Source organism: Myodes glareolus, chromosome 23, assembly GCF_982192425.1.
Source record: "Myodes glareolus chromosome 23, mMyoGla1.1, whole genome shotgun sequence".
Taxonomy (NCBI): Eukaryota; Metazoa; Chordata; class Mammalia; order Rodentia; family Cricetidae; genus Myodes; species Myodes glareolus.
In genome coordinates this window covers 7,041,174-7,060,204 of record NC_142048.1, presented here as the reverse complement: position 1 = coordinate 7,060,204, position 19,031 = coordinate 7,041,174, and the positions used below count along the sequence as shown (strand labels likewise).

The 19,031-nt window shown below is 44.0% G+C and overlaps 1 protein-coding gene across 3 annotated transcripts in view; it reads left to right on the top strand.

The window, feature by feature from the left end:
- The window catches only part of Sh2d4a (SH2 domain containing 4A), a 61,907-nt gene that overhangs the window by 31,317 nt on the left and 11,559 nt on the right, over positions 1 to 19,031 (top strand). For all 3 annotated transcript variants that reach the window (XM_048442769.3, XM_048442770.3, XM_048442768.3), the window contains exons 5-7: positions 5,007 to 5,118; positions 7,047 to 7,248; positions 11,164 to 11,294. In XM_048442769.3, the coding sequence (XP_048298726.3) occupies positions 5,007 to 5,118; positions 7,047 to 7,248; positions 11,164 to 11,294 (445 nt within the window). The remainder of the gene's footprint in view (positions 1 to 5,006; positions 5,119 to 7,046; positions 7,249 to 11,163; positions 11,295 to 19,031) is intronic.

Below are 19,031 nucleotides of genomic sequence, written 5' to 3'. Positions count from 1 at the left end.
CTCTCTCTCTCTCTCTCTCTCTCTCTCTCTCTCTCTCTCTTGCACACACACACACACACACAGAGAGAGAGAGAGAGAGAGAGAGACAGACAGACAGACAGACACACACAGACACAGACACACACAGACACACACACACACACACACACCAATGAATGAATAAAGCTTTGAAAAGAAACAAGGTTGTATTTTTGAAATGTTGGTCCTCGTGTGTTGACAGTGAAAGGTAGTCTCCATCCTACATCTATGGATTCAATCAACCATGCATCACAAGTATTTGAAAACACTGCATTTGTTTTGACCATGTTCAATAAATATTTGCATTGTGATAGGTGATTTGATGTAAACACAAGGAAGCATATAGGCTAACTGCAAACACTGTGCTTCCTTATATGAGAGGCCCAAGTATCTGCAGATTCTCTGAGTTGTCACTGAGGTCCTAGACACAAGCAGAAAATCAGTGGGAGAACTTCCAGCACCCCTGTCCCTAATTACGTTATATCAGCTTAAATGTTGAAAGTCACAAAAATCAAGCCATATATTCATTAAACAAATATTTTCCGAATGCCTGCTATATGCCAGGTATGGGTGTGGACATTGAAGACATATTTTATGATAAAATTAGGCAAAATTTCTTCCCTTCAGGGAGCTTATGTTCTGTAAGTGGGGTGAAAAAAAAAGATAAATTTATCAGTGAAGTCTGGTGATCATAAGAAATACGGAGAAAATAAGGCAGAATGTAGAGGCTGGAGGATGCTGGGAGGTGGTGGTGGTTGGAGAAGACCATTCTGAGGAGGTGATGCTGGAGAAGAGCCCAGGAGAGGCAGTGTGGGTGGATGAGAGGGAAGTGTGGTCCAGGCAGAGGGAATTCCAGGCACAAAGAAATGGAGGAGAAAGCATGCTTGACATGGTCAAAGCATGGTGGCAGGTGGTTTGTAGTAGGAGGCCACTTGTTTATTCCTGGCTGCCCAGACTCCCGCAATAATCTCTCAGAAACTATATCATTTAAATCACTACTTGGCATATTAGCTCTAGCTTCTTATTGGCTAACTCTTATTTCTTAATTTAATCCATTTCTATTTATCTGTGTATCGCCACATGGCTGTGGCATACCGGATAAAGTTCCATCTGGCATCTGTCTCTGGAGGGGCTCCATGGCTTCTTCCTGACTCTACCTTCTTTCTCCCAGCATTCAGTTTAGTTTTCCCCACCTAGCTCTGTTCTGCCCTGCTATAGGCTCAAAGCAGTTTCTTTATTAACCAATGATATTCATAGCATACAGAGAGGAATCCCACATCGCAATTTTGGGAGAATGAATGAGAAGGTCACCCTCCAGATTCCATAGAACGAAAGTAATGACCCAAGGCTTGGCTTCGGAGACATTAGCTTAGAAAGAGTTCTTTACTTTCCTGGCTTCTTTGAATAAACAGAAAGGCTAGGGCCAGATCTCACCTGCAATTATCTTGTGAGGCTGATTCATTTTATCTTCTTCCCTACTGTGCCATATAATTACACTGTAGAGGAGAAAGGATTGAGTTTACTAAAAATAGCATTCTCAGACATCTGATTATCTCCCATCAAGTCAGTACTCTCTGAGTTATTTTCTTAATATTTTTCCTTCAGTGAACTAACTTTTGAAAAGTCTTGAAAAACAATGACCTGGGCAGGGGACACTGGGGGGTTGGCTGAAGTGAACTCTATGCTCTTGAGGAGGACCTGAGTTTGATTCCCACCAAACACCAACATCATGCAGCTCACAACCTCCTCGGACTCCAGGAACTTCAATATCCTCTTCAGTCCAACAAGGGCACCTGCACACACGTGTGCACATGCATGCACATACATAAAAGTAAAATACATTGCCCAGCTTTTTGTTCCTACTGAACAGCAGAGTGCATGAACGTCCTAATTTGGTGTCTTATTGTGTTTTGAGGTTATTTAAAAATAAATACAGGGCCTTGGGTGGTAGCTCCGTTGGTAAACTACTTGCTATGCAATTATGAGGATCTAAATTCTGACCCCTGGGTAAAAGCATGAGTGTAGTCGTGCATGCCTATAATCTCAGAACTAGACAGGCAGAAACTGGTCGATAGCTGGGGTTTGCTGGCCAGTCAGATCTGGACAATCAAGAAGCTCCATGCTCAGTGAAAGAACTTGTCTCAAAAAGTAGATGGGGGAAAATGATGGAAGAACACACTTGATATTGAAAAATAGCCTGCAGATGCTCTCTCACTCCTACACAGATGAACCCCCACATATCACATATAAGCACACAGAGAGACACAGAGACAGGAACAAGAGACAGAGAGATTCAATAACTGCATATGCATGCATTGCATAGCTGGTTCCTCTGCTAAGACATTCCATCCAGGAGGGAGGAGAAAGGGAAGAGGCAGAATGGAGAAGTTAAGAGAAGCTACAAGTACTGCTCCCCTATCCAGAATTAGATGTAGTGGCTTTTTGTTTGTGTTTTAACAAGTAAAGCTTGCCTGAAGATCAGAGTGCAGAGCTAAGCCACTAGAGGCCAGGAAGTGGTGGCTCACACCTTTAATCCCAGGACTCAGGAGACAGAGGCAGAGGGATCTCTGTTAGTTCAAGGCCACCTTGGGCTACACAAAATGGATCTAGTCTAAAAGAGAAACAGAGCTCACACAAAGGTGATCCCAGATCTTGAAATCCCACGCCTTTAATCCCAGCACTAGGGATGTGAAGACGGGAATGTTATGGCTGGGTAGAGAGGACTATAAGGCTGGAAGAGACAGGAGTTCTCTGTAGTCTGAAGCTTGGTGGAGACGGCTGCAGTCTGAGGCAGCAGTGCGAAGCAGTCAGTTTGTGCTACTGATAGATAAGCAGTAAATAATTGGTGGGGTGGAGGAAGCTTGTCAGTGGCTCCGCGTGCAAGTCGGGCCAACGGTTCCAGGGGTAGAGCTTCTACAAGCGGTCACCGTGCTGCAGTGGGCTTGGTGATGTGTTTGCCTTTCTGTTGCCTGTGCTCCTGTGAGTGTCCCAGCACCCTCACTGTTTCCTCAGTCCGGACTTGAGGAGAATGTGACTTTCCTAGCTTGCTCCCATCTCCCTGAGAAAAATTGTGCCAAATAAGCAGAGTCCCTCCTTCAAGGGTTTTTGTTTTTCTTTCTGTTCAAGTTTGGAAATCACAAACAGTACCTTTACGTACTTCAGGCCCGTAAGCGGCTTCAGTAAAAGAAGGCAATTTTTAGTAGCCGTTTCAAAAACCAAAAGCTGTTCTTTGGATTTTATAAAACACTGTGCCGCAAACAATAGGCGCTTGGATCCAGGCAGGAAAACAGTGTAAGAGAAAAGTAAAGGTAGAAGATGTGCTCAGAGTAAAACACAGTTTGAGAGTGTGGCTACCTGGGTGGAGGTTTATGGTTCCCTACTGTGATTGAAACCCAGGCTTCCATCAGGATCTGCATTTTAATCGTGGTAAAATGCTTTCATGGCAAGGAAATCTCTGCGCACATTTGGGGATAGGGTGGTGTGTAAGCTATATCTATCTGGGAGAGGGTGCACTTGCCAATATACGAGCATATAGAGACCCAAGGAAGGCACTAGAGTCTTCCTCTATGGCTTTGCACGTTGTTTGAGACTTGGTCTCGCCCTGAACCTAGGACATGCTGTTTGCCCCCAGTGTCCGCCTGTCTCTACCCTGCCAGTGCTAGGGTTCCAGGCACCTGCACCCAGGCCCAGCTGCTACATGGACACTGGGGATTGCAACGCAGGTCCTCAAACACTTTAATCCACCTTTGTAGCTGGAGAGTCATCATTGCCATTTCTGTGGTCCTCCTCTTCTCCTGCTCGTTCTGTGGCACATGCTAGGCAAGCCAGGATTAGAGCTTGCGCAAAGCTGGTCTAGGCCCGAGCTGTGTTCGTGACCCTCTTTTAATTTTGAGATACGCTTTTACAAAATTGTGCTGAACTCGAAGTAACTCTGTAGTGTCTTTCCCTTTTTCTTTCTTTCTTTTTTTTTCTAGATTTATTTATTAAATATAGTGTTCTGTCTGCATGTATGCCTGCAGGCCAGAAGAGGGCACCAGATCTCATCACAGATGGTTGTGAGCCACTGTGCGGTTGCTAGGAATTGAACTCAGGATCTTTGAAAGAGCAGGCAGTGCTCTCTGAGCAGGCATCTGAGTAATTGTCACCTCGTGACAACCTCTGAGTGATGACTCAGCGGAAAGACACTTCTCAAGGATGCGCTTTCTGCCCCTCCTGGATGAGTCATCTAAGTGGAAGGTCCAGTTAGAGTCCGGATGGCGCTTCTGAGACCCCAGACTCCGGTACTCACAAGATGCCTGCCACTCGGAATCCTCTTTCCAGCTCTTGTATATCTGCTTGGTTTTCTCATCCTCTGTTTGTTTTATTTCTTCGCCTTCTTTGTTCTTGATAGGTTCTTTAGTCTGAAAATAAAAACAGAGGTGGGAAATACCTCTCCAATCTTTGTATTTCCCTTTTCAAAGGTGATATTTTTGTGTGTTTTTAAGAAAATAAAAAGCACCTCATTCCCTTTTCGAGTACCCCAAATTATACATCACATTCTTTTATTTGGATACACGGTTGGAGGACATTTAAGCCCCACTCAGCTGAGATTGCTCTTGGGAGCCTGTTAGCTACAGCAGGTCAGTGTGTACGCTGGTTCTTTCACTTCAGAAACATATATTTGGAATAGCTAAGTGTCCCGTCTGGGGAAGGACTGCTTGGAAAGGTCTTATGTGCTGTGCATTGTGCTAACTCCTAAAACATGGATGTTCACAGGAACTCTATGCAGCGTGCTTTCTCACTTCTGGGGAAACAGCCCACGAGGAGGTCAGGAGCAGAGTCTAGACTCCCACACTGAGGTAGCTGAAGCTCTTGCTTCAGGCATTGCTGACAAGAAGAACCTCCCGAGTGGGCCAGAGAGAGCTAAACAGAGCCAGGGTGGGCGCCTTGTCCTCCCGAAGACACTGCCACATTCCTTCACTACTTCCCACCTCTGTTTTTATTTTCAGACTAAAGAACCTATCAAGAACAAAGAAGGCGAAGAAATAAAACAAACAGAGGATGAGAAAACCAAGCAGATATACAAGAGCTGGAAAGAGGATTCCGAGTGGCAGGCATCTTGTGAGTACCGGGGTCTGGGGTCTCAGAAGCGCCATCCGGACTCTAACTGGACCTTCCACTTAGATGACTCATCCAGGAGGGGCAGAAAGCGCATCCTTGAGAAGTGTCTTTCCGCTGAGTCATCACTCAGAGGTTGTCACGAGGTGACAATTACTCAGATGCCTGAGTAGCCGACTGGCTTTCCATTCATCTCCGTATCATTAAATCATGCTTCTGTACGGTGGAAGGGTGTATAGCTATGAAATTATCCCACAGAAGAAGGTTCAATGACATTAAAATATGTCTCTTTCTTGGAGAAGAAAAATCATAGATAGTTTAAAATGCCACTATTTAAAAATCCTTAATTATGAAGGCGAGAGCAGGGTGGTTATCTACAGGTGAACTTTTTCTTTGAGAAGCTGGATTTTTAAATTATTTTATTTGAATTTTACTCCTTGTTTTTCTGTTTTGGTTTTCTTCCCAAGTTCTCCATAGTGCTTATTTTTGAGAGCAGTCTCTTTCTTTAACTGGCATATCTCAGTTGTCCTGGGGAACACTACCATATGCCTACCATACAACTTTGTAATACAATGTATGCAAAATTGACAGGGGGATATCCTGGCATCAGTGTCGTGACTCCCGGCCTCTGACTCAGCATTGACTCTCTTTTGAGTTTGGACTGCTAGGGCCAGTTAAGGAAGACAGGACAGGCAGAGATGGCAACCAGGACCTAAGAGTGAATTACTCTTCGCTTGGCATCCACAGAGAAGACTCGACTGCCTGATAGTTGCTCGAGACAGGGAGCGAGACAGAGCCTAAGCAGCGTGATTTTCAGGATGCTAAGAATCCTGAATTGATCTGCAGTTCCATTACATTCCACTATGTTTAAAAAATTGTGAAGCAAAAGTGTTTGCAAGATTTAATATGTGGCCTTTTTGTGCTAAGCACTGAAACTCTGGCATGATGGAATATTTTTAGTATGTCTTCAATGTCAAACATGACAGTATTTAATCCATGATGCCAGATATTAAAAAAAACTCAATGAAAATGGTTATCACAACAAAACAAAACAAGACCCCAAATTTTGAAGTTGGGCAGTAGTGATAGACACCTTTAACCCCAACATTTGGGAAGCATCACTGTGAGTTCGAGGTCAGTCTGATCTACAGAGCAAGTTCTAGAACAGCCAAAGCTACAGAGAAGCCCTGTCTTGAAACCTGCCCTCCCCCATAAAAAAGAAAAAAAACAGTTATTTTATCCTGCATTAATCTTTCACACTATATGGCTAAAACATGACAATCCCCTCTATTTTAGAAAGTTAATAGTGTTCAAAGGCATACTGGGAAGTGCTTTGTACTAAGGTGTTCTGAAGTTATCAACAGCATGTTTATGGTTAGTAATTCCCTTACTTTCTGTCTTTTTGGCCTATCCATTCAGCTAAGCCTATGGTGGGCTCTGGGTGTGACAAGCTGCTCTTTTCCTAGTCCACCTGTTATGGAGAATTCTGGCTTCCTAGTCTCTGCTGGAGACTTGGGATGCAGACTGCATCCTGACCGTGTGTGTATCACACATGTGGCTCTGACGTCTGTGTTCCTAGTCTATCTGACCAAGTCTCACAGCTTAGTCCTGCTAAGTGAATTAACAATCTTGCTACGCACTTTCCATGTCTACTTCCCTCCTTCTTTGTCTTTCTTTCCTCCTTCTCCCAAAGTCCTCATTTCTAAACGCAGAAAGGAATGCTGCAGATAGGAATGCCTCATCGGGCCTAGGAGAACCTTCCAAAGGTGATACTAGGTACAGGGAGCGATTGTTTATGTGAGCACAGGGCCAGCTCTGCCAGGAGTCTTCCCAGAGAACCGCTCCACAGGACTGAATCTCCTGTGTCTGTGGGCTCTGAGTGTGACCTTCGGCCAGCCTGATGGACTTCCTCGGATACATTCTCTTTCTAGTGCGGAAATCCAAGGCAGCTGACGAGAAGAGACGTTCCTTAGCCAAGCAAGCACGGGAAGACTACAAGAGGCTGTCCCAAAGGGGAAGGAGCGGAGAGGGGCTGCAGAACCCTTTGGCTGGTCCACAGAAGCCCAGAAGACCTCCTCTTCCCCCGAAGCCCCAGTTCCTGCACCCACTAGGAAACTCTCCACAGTCTTTAGGGTAAGAAACCACATGGATAGCTTTCATCATAAGCACCCGGATGCACTGATTAAAACTTTATCTTGGGACAGGAGGACTGGCTTCCTGCTTAGGTCAATGAAGGCTGCTCGCCTCTGACCCTGTTTTCTTCCCTGGAAGACATCCACAATGGCTATAATTAGAACCCCACCCCAGGGTGAAGATGTCTAGTTAGATGATTTCCTGTTTACCACCTACACCCTGTGGCAACAAGCTAACAGGAAAGAGAAGCAGGAACCTGGAAGGTGGAGGGAGAGATGTATGATACTCAACAAAGCCTCTAGTGATCAAAAAAGGAGGCCCTTGCAAGCAGGTGGACTCTCCACATCCCTGGGATTGCTTTTTATTGCTGAAGAGTCAGGGTTTGATGGAAGTTCTCTTTCTAAGGTGCATAGTCAAGGCCATGTTTTCAGAATTTTGAAATGATGCATCTTTGAACTAAGTATTCTGTGGGGAAAGTACCTTTGCCTCTTAGGCACAATGCTTGTCAGATGGCACAAAAAGACTATAGTGATACCTGGAATAAAGCCCTATCCCTTGTGTTTACTGTCTATCAAATTCTTTTTTAAATGGCTACTGATTTATAAAATTGTTATTTTAATGTTTATTTGTTTGTTTATAGTAGGGATCAAACCCGGGGCCTCCCACATGTCAGGCAAGCACTGAACCCCTGAGCTATGTCTCCAGACATAATATTTCAATATTTAGAAAGAAATGTTCAAGATCAATTATTGATTGCATGATACAAACTGCATCTAACATTGCCTTCTAAACTAAAAACCGAAAGTACTTCTCTATTAAGAGTTTGGCAAAATGAGACAATCTCTGTTTTTTAAATTTTTTTTAAAAAAATATTTTTTCTTCTTACTCCACGGAAAGTTCTATATTGAGATGTGGTGATCAACACTAAATGACTCTGTACACAGTTTAGAAAATGAGGTTTTATTTTTTATTTTTCCCTTACAGCGAAAAAGAAAAAGTCAGGAAATACACACCCCCTTAACTTTGTAGCAAGCCACAAATAGACTCCTGTCGTGGCTCAGCTTCATGGTGGCTGTGTCTTGTTTTCCAGCACCTTCCTGGGGCAGTGTGGGATATGGCTCACACTATGTCTCTTTCCTCTACTTTTCAGGGTACTTGATGGATAACAATGACGGTGGCCTTTTGAAGGGTAGCAGACACTTGTGTTCAGCTCACTTTTTCCAACTTAAGACACTGTATGAAGAGCTCTCTCGTGTGGGGCGAGGTTTGGGACTCTGGGCAGCTGTGACACAGGCCAGCCAGGAGCCAGCCCAGAGAATGACAGACAGTAGCCTGTCCCCTGTATGTGAAATTTTACTCCGTTTCTGAGGAGTGTGTGTAGAAAAGGAAGCTCATGTGGAAGCTAGTATGATAATTTATCATATAATAATATCCTGTATGTGCCAGGTCTGCTTCCTGGGAAAGACAAATATTATAAGAAATATTCTCTCAAATCCTCTGAATGTCATAAATGATAATACATAGCCACATTTGCATATGTGCATGAACGTTTGCAGAGTTGACATGTCACGTGGAACTCATGGCACGAAATGTTGCCAGCAGAATCACAAACCTCATGCTAATTTGTACAGCAGGAAATTTCCATAGCTCACTCAGTGTGTTTGTCTTAGACTGAGAGTCTGCTCATCCAGCGGCTGTCGAGCAGGATTTGGGATCTGTTTATTACATTGCTGCTTCTGCCTTCTGTAGTGGAGCGTACACACCCTAGAATCCCGTGCTGATAGTTCTGATCCTTCTGTAGTGGAGCGCACCCACCCTAGAACCCCGTGCTGATAGTTCTGATCCTTCTGTAGTGGAGCGCATCCACCCTAGAACCCCGTGCTGATAGTTCTGATCCTTCTGTAGTGGAGCGCACCCACCCTAGAACCCCGTGCTGATAGTTCTAATGCTGAGTTCATTCCAAGATGGTGCTGTTGCTTCTCTTCCTTCCCTGGTCTGCAGACATATTCCCTTTATCTTCTTCTCTCAGGAGCATCTCTTCCGAGAAATGAACCTCCTTAAAGTGGGAGAGGTGAGCAGAAGCCCAGAAAGAAGTGGAAAAGCAAGTCATAAACAAGCGAGGGAGGCAGCTACCTCATTCCATGTTTTTGTCTTTGTTTGCACGTCCGGTCTTTCCAGGAAAATAGCTTTGACTTCTGAGTGTTTCTTTTCTCAAATGATAATTGGGAGTTAGTGGGTCTTCTAACCCATAGTAAAGTGAATTTGAAGCTAACACAGTAGTGGTTATTGCTTTGACTGGTTCTTTAGGCCCAGACAGATGAATGTGTTTCCCTTCCTCTGATCTTGAAGAACCATATAATGGTGGCACGTAGGGGGCCCAACCTACCCATTAGCTCTGCTTTGTGATTAGATGTTGGAAATAGAAATGCATATAATTCTCTTCTCTCACCTCTTCCTCCCTTCTCTTCTCCCTCTCTCTCTCTCCCCGTCTCATCCACTCTTCCTTCTTACCTCTCCCCTCTCCCTTTCTGTATAAAGTTGTCCCCTCAGTATCTATGGGGACAATTCCCAAGATCCCTTAAAGAGACCAAAATGTGAAGGATGCTCAAGCTCCTTGTATAAAATGGTGCAATATTTACATGTAATGCGTGCAAATACAGCCTGCCTGTACTTTAAATAATGCCCACGTTACTTGCAGTGACTAATATCATGTAAGTGCTGTGTAAATAAGTAAATACAGCATTGCTTGGGGATTAAGAACAAGCAAAAATGCCTTAGTATAGTAGAAATTTTTTCTTTGAACATTTCCAGTCTTCCAGTGCTTGAATTGATGTAGACCAGTTTGTATGTGCGTATATATATGTATACACCACATATACGTGTTCACATACATGTGTATGTATGTGAGGCTATACACATATATAATGGATCTTTGTTTTTCCCTTAAATTGCAGTCAAAACTTTAATTCTCCTTTAGCACAGATAAAACTATCACATTTATAATCAGATTATCATAAATTACCATTTATTTTTTATTAAAAATGTATACAATATATTCTGGTCAGAGCTTCCTCTCCCTCATTTCCTCCCAGGTCCTTCCCACATCTCCACCCATCCAACTCTATACTTTCTTTCTCTCTTTCTTTAGAAAATAAGCAGGCAGATAGAAAAGCAAACAATCCAGAATTTATAAAAAATAAACAGTGAAAAAGTATAAGACAAACACAAAAAAATAAAACCCATAAAAATACAAAATTGGAAATCATAATATACAATCAAAAGTATATTGATACCAGTGAGATTGAAAAATGCTCCCCAACAGCATTATAAGACAAAAATAATGTATTCCTGAAACACCGTTGAATTCACTTTGTGTGGGCACTTACGCTGGCATGGGCCTCCTTTAAGTGTGGTTTGTACACCCAAGCAGAAAATTGATTTTTTTTCCACAATGAGTGGTCACCAGTTGGTCTGGATTAGGAACGGGGCTCATGTCTACTTCCCCTTCTCAGCACTGGATCCCAGCTGACTCAGTCCTGTGTAAGCCCTGTGCGTGCAGCCACAGTCTCTGGTGTGCAAGCCCTATAAGTGTGGTCACAGCCTCTGATGTGCAAACCCTGTGCGTGAGGCCACAGCCTCTGAGTTCATGTGTGTGTCAGTCTAAAAGACACTTTTATTGGTGTCATCCACACCCCCTAGCTATTACACTCTTCCGATGTGCTTGTCCACACGGCTTCCTGAGCCCTGAGGATTGGGATTTGATGAAGACATTTATGGCTGAGTGTTCCAAGACCTCTGAATGTTGTCTGGCTGTGGGGTCTCTGTGTATGTTCCCATTTGCTGGAGGAGCAAGACATGAAGGACATGATTTCCAATGAGTTAGCACTAACTTGAGAATCATCTTACCCATCACAGGAATCAGGGAGTGACAAGGACAGAGTCCAGCTCCACCCAGGAGGACATCATTCGATGGTTCAAAGAGGAACAACTGCCACTCCGTGCAGGTTACAAGAAAAACTCAGACACCATTGCTCCCTGGTTCCATGGTGAGTGATGAGACCATCTCTGTTGGCAGACAGTGTTTGCTCAAGAAGGACAAACAGAAGGGCTTTCTCCTCCTCCCTTCTTCACTTGTGCCATACTAACAGAGTCCTTCACATTATTTTCACGAAGTGTTTCCTCAGTTCTTTTCAGAGAGCTGCCTTCCTGTGCCTTCTTAGAAAGCAGTCAGCATTCATGGCCTCTGTGCGCATGAGAGTGAATTCTTCACCACAAACACAGCACTCCAGGGAAGATGGGGGAAAGCAGGGCTTCCTAGGGAGTTGGAGGAGAGGGTGGAGCGTCAGCAAAGGCTACTGCCTTCCTCCCCAGGAAAGTCAGTGGGGTCTGTTTGATGTAGTGGGGGCAGGTTAGCAGGCAGAAGGCCAGCTATGAGTCAGCTTTTTCTTAACTAGTTGAGTTACCTGGAAGAAACAGTGGTCACTTTCTATAGCTGTGCAATCCACTTAAGTCCCAGTTTCCTCATCTTTGCAATAAGAATCTGGAGCATTTTGATCTTACAGAGTCCTGTGACTTTGCTGCTTTCTTTCCGATGCTCTAGTAAAGTCTGCAAGATGGAGTGTTTTGAGTCATGGGACAGCATTAGCTTGGCATTCAGCATTTGGTTTAAGAGACTTGGTAAACTGAGACTCCTCTGTTGACCCAGGTCATACACTCTGACTGCTTCATTTCAAGAGAAGCCAGTTGTTTCTTTAGGACCTGTGCTTAGGTGCCTGGGGTATCGCTCTGGTAGAGTTATTTGCCCAGAATGTACAAAGTGCTCAGTTATAATCCCAACCCAGAAAAGAAAAGAAGAAAGGAAGGAATTACCTGTGGCTGAATCGAACTTCCGACTAAGAACACCTCCAAGGTATTCTCTCCCACTTAGCACATAGAGCGTCTTGGTTTGAACTATGTTTAAGGCATCTCACTTTTCAGGAGTGTCATTGTACACGTAAACAGACCACAGAAGATCAGCTCCCAAACACACAGCATGCGCAGCCACTTCTAAAGCCTCCCAGCTCATTGGTGACAGCTTTCTCTCAAGCGCTGCTTTGGTAACCTGTGTCCCAGTAGATGTACCAGCTGCCCTTGGATGCGTCTGAGGGTCAGGCTTTGGTTTTGGTCATCCCTGGAGTCCCCCTTCCCCGTCCAGGGGCAGGGTTGCAAGCGTTCCTCCACTCCGTGCTGTTGTGCTGAGAGACTAAGAGAGGACTCTGCTGATTCTGCAAGTCTTGGCCAGGGCCATCTCCCTGTCTGCTGTCCCCAACTTTCCTGTCTAATAAGCACAAAAGATCAGCCTCGTAGTTTCTGTGTCCCTGGACAGTTGATGTATGCTGTCACTCCTGGTTATGGGAGCAGTCAAGTTTTCATTTTGGTGGGTTTTTGTTGTTGTTGTTGTTGTTGTTGTTGTTGTTTTGTTTTAGGGTATGAAAGTGTTATTGGAAGTGTTAGCTTAAGTCATTAAGAATTCTGCTATGTGCACTGGCAGTTCTGCCGGAAAAACGAAGCTAGAAGGCACAGCAGGACTAGCAATCCACCGGGAGCTTTGCTTAGAATATACAACTTTGGAGTGTTACATATAATACTTTACAGATATGACATCGCTAATCTGTTCTTAGGTGAATATTTATCATAGTTATAAGGAAAATAAATAACACAATAAATAAATAATGTGATAATAAATATGCAGTCATTCAGTCAATATATATCCTTCTGATGAGGGGGACCATACTTTTTCTCTCTGAAATACGATTGCTCGCGTGTTAGTGCTCAGGAATGGCCTGACGTCAGTCTTGAGAACATCTTTTGATACCCACAGAGCATAATCTCTTCAGAGATAGAATTTCTGGAAAGGAGAGGCATATGCATACTGAACATTCCTAATCCAAATAGCCAACGCAGGCACACACAGGGCAGCTAATATGTTCCTTAAATAGTTCAGACTTTAGAACCTTTCATGCCCTACGTTTTCTGGTTCTAAATGCTCAGCTTGCAGGTCCACTGAAATATGTTATCACTTAAAAACCCCCCAAACCCATTTTACTTGTGGATAAGTATGTTGAACAAGGCACACCCAGTCCCTACAGAGTATGGCCGAATGCCCTGACGTGATTGCCCCGAAGTATACTCCTACCTCTGTTCTGAGTTCCTGCTGTCTCTGTACTTACCAGTGCTTGATGGAGCCTGATTTCATTTCCTCTGTCTTGTGGGTCCACAAGGGAATTGTAAGGGTTGTGCTTGCCCTGATGCGCAGTGAGCCTGAGCCCCTCACGTATTTGTGGGTGAGTGTTTGCTGTAAATAATTCTTCAGATGTTTTCGTCATTTTTTCCCCAGGGTATTTATTGAATGTTTGTTTTGATTTGTAGAATTTTATATATTCTCAATACTAATCATCTGTCAGTTCTATGAACTAACTATTTTTTCTTTTAGTCTATGATTTATCTTTGAACACCCTGGCACATTTTGGGGGCACAATTTTTCATTTCAGTGCTGTTTGGTTTAGTTTTTCTCTTTTGTGATTTTTTTGGTTTGTGTTATGTACAACCAACAATTTTTTCATAGATACAAGGTATGCAGACATCCTTCCTTTCATTATTGTGTTAAACTTCACATTACCTAAAATTCACCACCTTAACTGTTTTTATTGCTTTTTTAAAACAGAAAACATTTTTTAGTAAGCATAGGAAGTAATGATTTTCCTTACGACATTTCATACATTTGTGTATTTGACTTTACTGACATTCACCCCACTCCTGCCTGCCCCTTATCCACTTCCCTTGTTCCACCTTCCACCTTCCTGTCCATCTTAGCAATGCTATCTATTTGTGTGTGCCTGTGTGTGCTGGCCCGCATGCCTGTGCATGTGTGTAGAGGTCAGGCTTCTTCCTCGGTCATTTTTCACCTTGGTTTCTGAGACAGGCTTCTCACTGATCCCAGAGCTTATGCCAGCAAGCCCTTGGCATCTGCCCGACTCTTCTCCAGCGCAGGGTCTCAGATTCAATACCCAGCTTTAACTTGGGTGGTAAGAATAGAAGAAACTCCGGTCTTTGGTTGTGTATCCGGCACTTCACCTGCTGAGCCATCTCCTCAGCTGTTTGGCTGCTGTAAAACGTGTTGGGGTCTGCTTTCTGGCGTGATAGGCGGTTCCTGTGCCAGGGATCAGTGAGGTATAAACGGGAAGTCTTTTCACGTCTTTCTGGGGCCTGCCCTACATCTGGCTATGTGTGGAGACTTCCTAATTTATACAATGTACACAGTTGATTTTGAATGTCATAGTCTTTACTTTCTACCTCACAAGGGTGAAATGAAGAGGAACGAAAGAGGCAAGGAGTTTTGAAGTTTAATTTCCAGAACATCAAGACATGAATTGCACTCCCGCCCTCCCCCATTGTGAATGGGGAGTTCCGTACAGAGCAAATGAGCTCATGCGTGAAGAGGTCACAGCATCCTTCCCCCCACCACACCCCCCAGAACAGGGCTTCTGCTTCAGCATACCAGAAGGAGCCTTTTCCCTGCCTGTGCTTTCTACCTTCCCTTTATTGCAGCCTCGTGGTGCTGAGAAACAGTTACACAAGGAACCCGTGGTTCTCCAGTAAACCAGATCTTAATTTCTGCCAAAGTTGTCTCGTTTGGAACTACTTACATAGGGCCTGTCCTTAAAAGGTCACAAGGCAATAGAGACATGGTATAGAAGCCACCACAAAGAATAAGAGGATTTGGCTGTTGGGAAATTAACAGATCAAGGCTGAGTCTGTGGGAGAGGATGCAGCCACCGGGTGGGCTGGAGCCGCTGCCCTGGATGCTTCTGTGTCTGAGACCGACCTATCGTCTTCTGAATACTGACATTAAGGGTATTTTTTTTTTTGGTTTCCTCAACAAAGGGGATTATCTTCTTGTTTGTATCATTTTTATCCCTTCTCATCCTGTTGTCCTAGACTAACTCTCAGCTCAGATGTGTCTCGTCCCCTGACTACAATCCTGGTTTTTCACCCATTTTATTCTTGCAGCTAGTACCAGGGTCCTCCAATCTTTCAGCCATACTGTTTAGTCTCTGGTGTTTATAAAGTACATGATAAACTCCAGAGAGTCCTCCTGCCCAGCTGACCGGCAAAGTCACCAAGCATAAGCTAACCCTGGGCTCTGAGTCTCCAGAGTGTATTGATACATAGTCCACTATGCCCACTAACATGCTTCGAGGACTCACTGGGACAGTCAATGACTAAACACACCTCAAGTGTGGAGTATCACTCACAAGTCCATTTCTTCATTCTACCAACATTTCTGCACCCCTTAAACAGACAAAACTAGTGGTGTAGGGATCTTGGAACCTGCCAGAGACTGGGCTGTGAAAAGACAGAAATGCAGAGAGAAACACATCTCTAGTTCAGGGCTTCCCCGGTGGTCTCCGTTGCTATACAGCTTCACTCACACACTTGCTTTGCACATCCGGCTGATCATTAATTTTGAAATCATTTACAGTTACCAAATAGGGTATAACTGAGCTCAGTGAAGTAGCTCCATCCTTGCTTGTTCCTCTGGATGCCTTTTGCTGATGGGACACATAACTAAGCGTGCCTTCTACATGCTGTAGTCTCAAGAGTTTATATTTGATGCCCCTCTGAAAGCAAATTCTATACTTTTAGTAGAATTTGACATTGTTGAATCATACTAGATATCTTTACTTTGTCTATCTTGATACATCTCTCTACCTCGTTCTTTTTAATTTTCTCCAGTTTTTATAGGAGAAGTTATTCCTGGAATTCAAGTTGCCTGTAGACAGCCATCAGGGTGATGTCCTGTGTTTTTCTCCATTTCGGCAGCTTTTCTCCAGACCCCCAGCTCCTTCTGCAAGGGTACAAGACACCATCAGAGCTGGTGTAGGTAGCTGATCTTATTAAGAAAGGCTCAAAGATACACCTCAGCAGACCTGCCAATCAGGGCCTATTAATGACCTATCCTTTAACCATCTTGCTCTAGAGAAAAGCTTTCTCAATGTTAGACATCAAATCCTGCTCACCTTTCACAAAGGGGTTCTCATGTAGCTGTCTACCCAGCACAAATTATTGTTGCGTGTGGCGTTTCAAAGTCTGTAGCTAAGCCTCAGGTGATGGCTCGCATCCTATGTCATTCATTATATCTAGGATACACACATTTCATGAGGCAATTAATTAGACTATGACTAAGAAGCAAAACCCATGTCACCTCTGTGTGTTGCGGGAAGGGCAACTGGAAGCCGTTCCCTGGTGGTCACTGTGGAGGGACCAGCAGAGCTGTTTAGCGTGCAAATTTAAATTAGTGGCATCAAGGCACTTTTCCTAATTATTACCTTGGGTTTGTTCAGATTTTTGAAGGAACTGGAGAAGATGAAACAGAAATTGGCTAAAGCTACACAGGTTCATTCTAGGATCTGTGGTCCTTCTGCAGAGAATGCTGTGTGGTGGTGTTCTTTTCTGGAACACTCACACATTTCTAAGCAATTATTCAGTTCCATGACTGTTCTGCACAGATCTTACCGTGATTTTTGTTAATGATGAGAATAGAGAGGACCTTGGACTTCAAATACTCCACTGCTAATGTGTTATAAATGATGTACTCGAGTTACAAATGTCCAGGATGGCAGTTTTGTGTGTTTGTGTGTGTGTGTGTGTGTGCGTGCATCTGCATGCATGCATGCATAGGGATGGAACCCAGCATTGGTTCCATTGGCAAGCATTGGACTTATGATTCAGGATTTAGTCTTAGAATTGTCCTTGATGCTCTTGGAGCTGTGAGGTTATCCAGAAGTCAGTGGCCAGTGGAATGGGTCCAACAGAAGCAAGAGTGAGTACCTCTGCTTTGAGGGATCTTACTTAGGCTCTGTGTAGAAGGGGGATCCTAAAGCATTGAAGAAATCATGGTTTTTGTCCTTAGACTTTCTTGGTTAGCACATGTTTGGTTTGTTTGTTTCTTTGTTTGTTTGTTTAACCAATATCTTATTAAACAACTATATGACTTTGGACACCACTTCTTTATGCCAAGGAAAGAAGATCAAAGACGTAAGTGGTGTTAAGTGTATATGGAGTTGGCTGCATGACTTCACAGATCTGAAGCCCTGTGGCCGTGGCCCGGTGACCAGACCTCTGTACTTCTGTCACTTTTCTGTATGGCACAGGACGACTGGGTGAAACATGAGGGCCTGCTTGTTGGGGTTTCTGTCCTATCCAGTTCCCACGGCCGGTAAATCCCAAAGAAAACCACACAGAATTCCACATTAATCGTAAAATGATTGGCCCATTAGCTCAGGCTTCGTATTAGTTTTTATAACTTATATTAGCTATCATTCTTATCTATGTTAGCCATATGGCTCGGTACCTTTTTCAGCAGGGCAAGTCACATCTTCCTTCTTCTGTGTGTGGGCAGGACTGGGGAGGAATGGGCTTTCTCCTTCCTAGACTTCTCCTGTTCTCATTGTCCCACCTCTAGTTCCTGTCTGGTTGTTCCACTTATACTTCCTGCCTGGCTACGGGCCAATCAGGGTTTATTTAAAACATAATTGAAAGAATATAGAATTGTCCCACACCACTAATGTTGTTGGAGTTCCTTCTGTTTATGTGTTGCTTTCAATAAAGAAACTGCTTGGCCTGATAGGGCAGGACTTAGATAGGCGGAGAAGACAGAATTGAATTCTGGGAGGAAGAAAGCAGAGTCAGAGAGCGTCATGGAGCCGCCAGGTGAGACATGCTAAATCTTTCCCGGTAAGCCACGACTTTGTAATGATATACAGATTGTTAGAAATGGGTTAAGTCAAGATGTGAGAGTTAGTCAATAAGAGGCTAAAGATAATGGGCCAGGGAGTTATTTAACTAATACACTTTCTGTGTGGTTATTTTGGGTGTAAGCCTAGCCAGGCGGTCAGCACAAACAAAGAGCTCCCACTCTCCATGTTACAACTGGTGACCAAATCTTTCAATAGATATAGAATGTGAGGTGCAACAAAAACACCAGACAATAAATGTAACCATCAAGAAGGTAAATGAGGATGGGTAATGCTAATAATTCTAGTCCATTGATTATGAGGGAAACATCTGGATAGCATTCTAAGGGCTTTGCTCATGGTCATGTCTTCTGAGCTGGGACTTGGGGAAGGTCCCTGAGCTCTCAGGAACAGTGCTCTTAAGTGCAGCAGGAGCTGAAAGTGCACAGGGTAGAAATGAGAGACTATGAAGTCACAGACTCTCTCCCAAGTGCAGTTGGAGACTGTAGAAAGTTACTTCTCATCCTGTGCGGCACACAGATTGCCATAGGAGACTCTGAGGCATACTAACAACAGAGACTTTGCATATACTGTTTTCCAGCAGCTTCTGCTTTTTCATATTTTTGGGGACATCCAGAGGCAGGATTGTAGCACAGATGGCAAAGAAGGAAGGCAGATGGCAGGCAAAGCTTGGGAGGGCATCCCAGGACACGGGCAACCTGCAGCAGCCTGGCTCGGGTAAGCTCTGCAATGGTTATAATCTCCTGCAGCATTGTGGCAGCTTAGTGTAGCCCAAAGTCTCTAGAACACAAACCCAGGCTGAAGAGAGAGGGAAATGGCACCCTAGTAAGCCCTGCACAGCCAGCTCGACCATGCTTACTGTTTCAAGAGAAATGCATCTTCTGTCGGTTGTTCTGCGGAGATATGAACACTTCTTTGTGCAAAGCACATTTGTAAAATGTCATGAGCATAATGAGCAAGCACCAGAGTTGAGGACCTGGAAAAGAC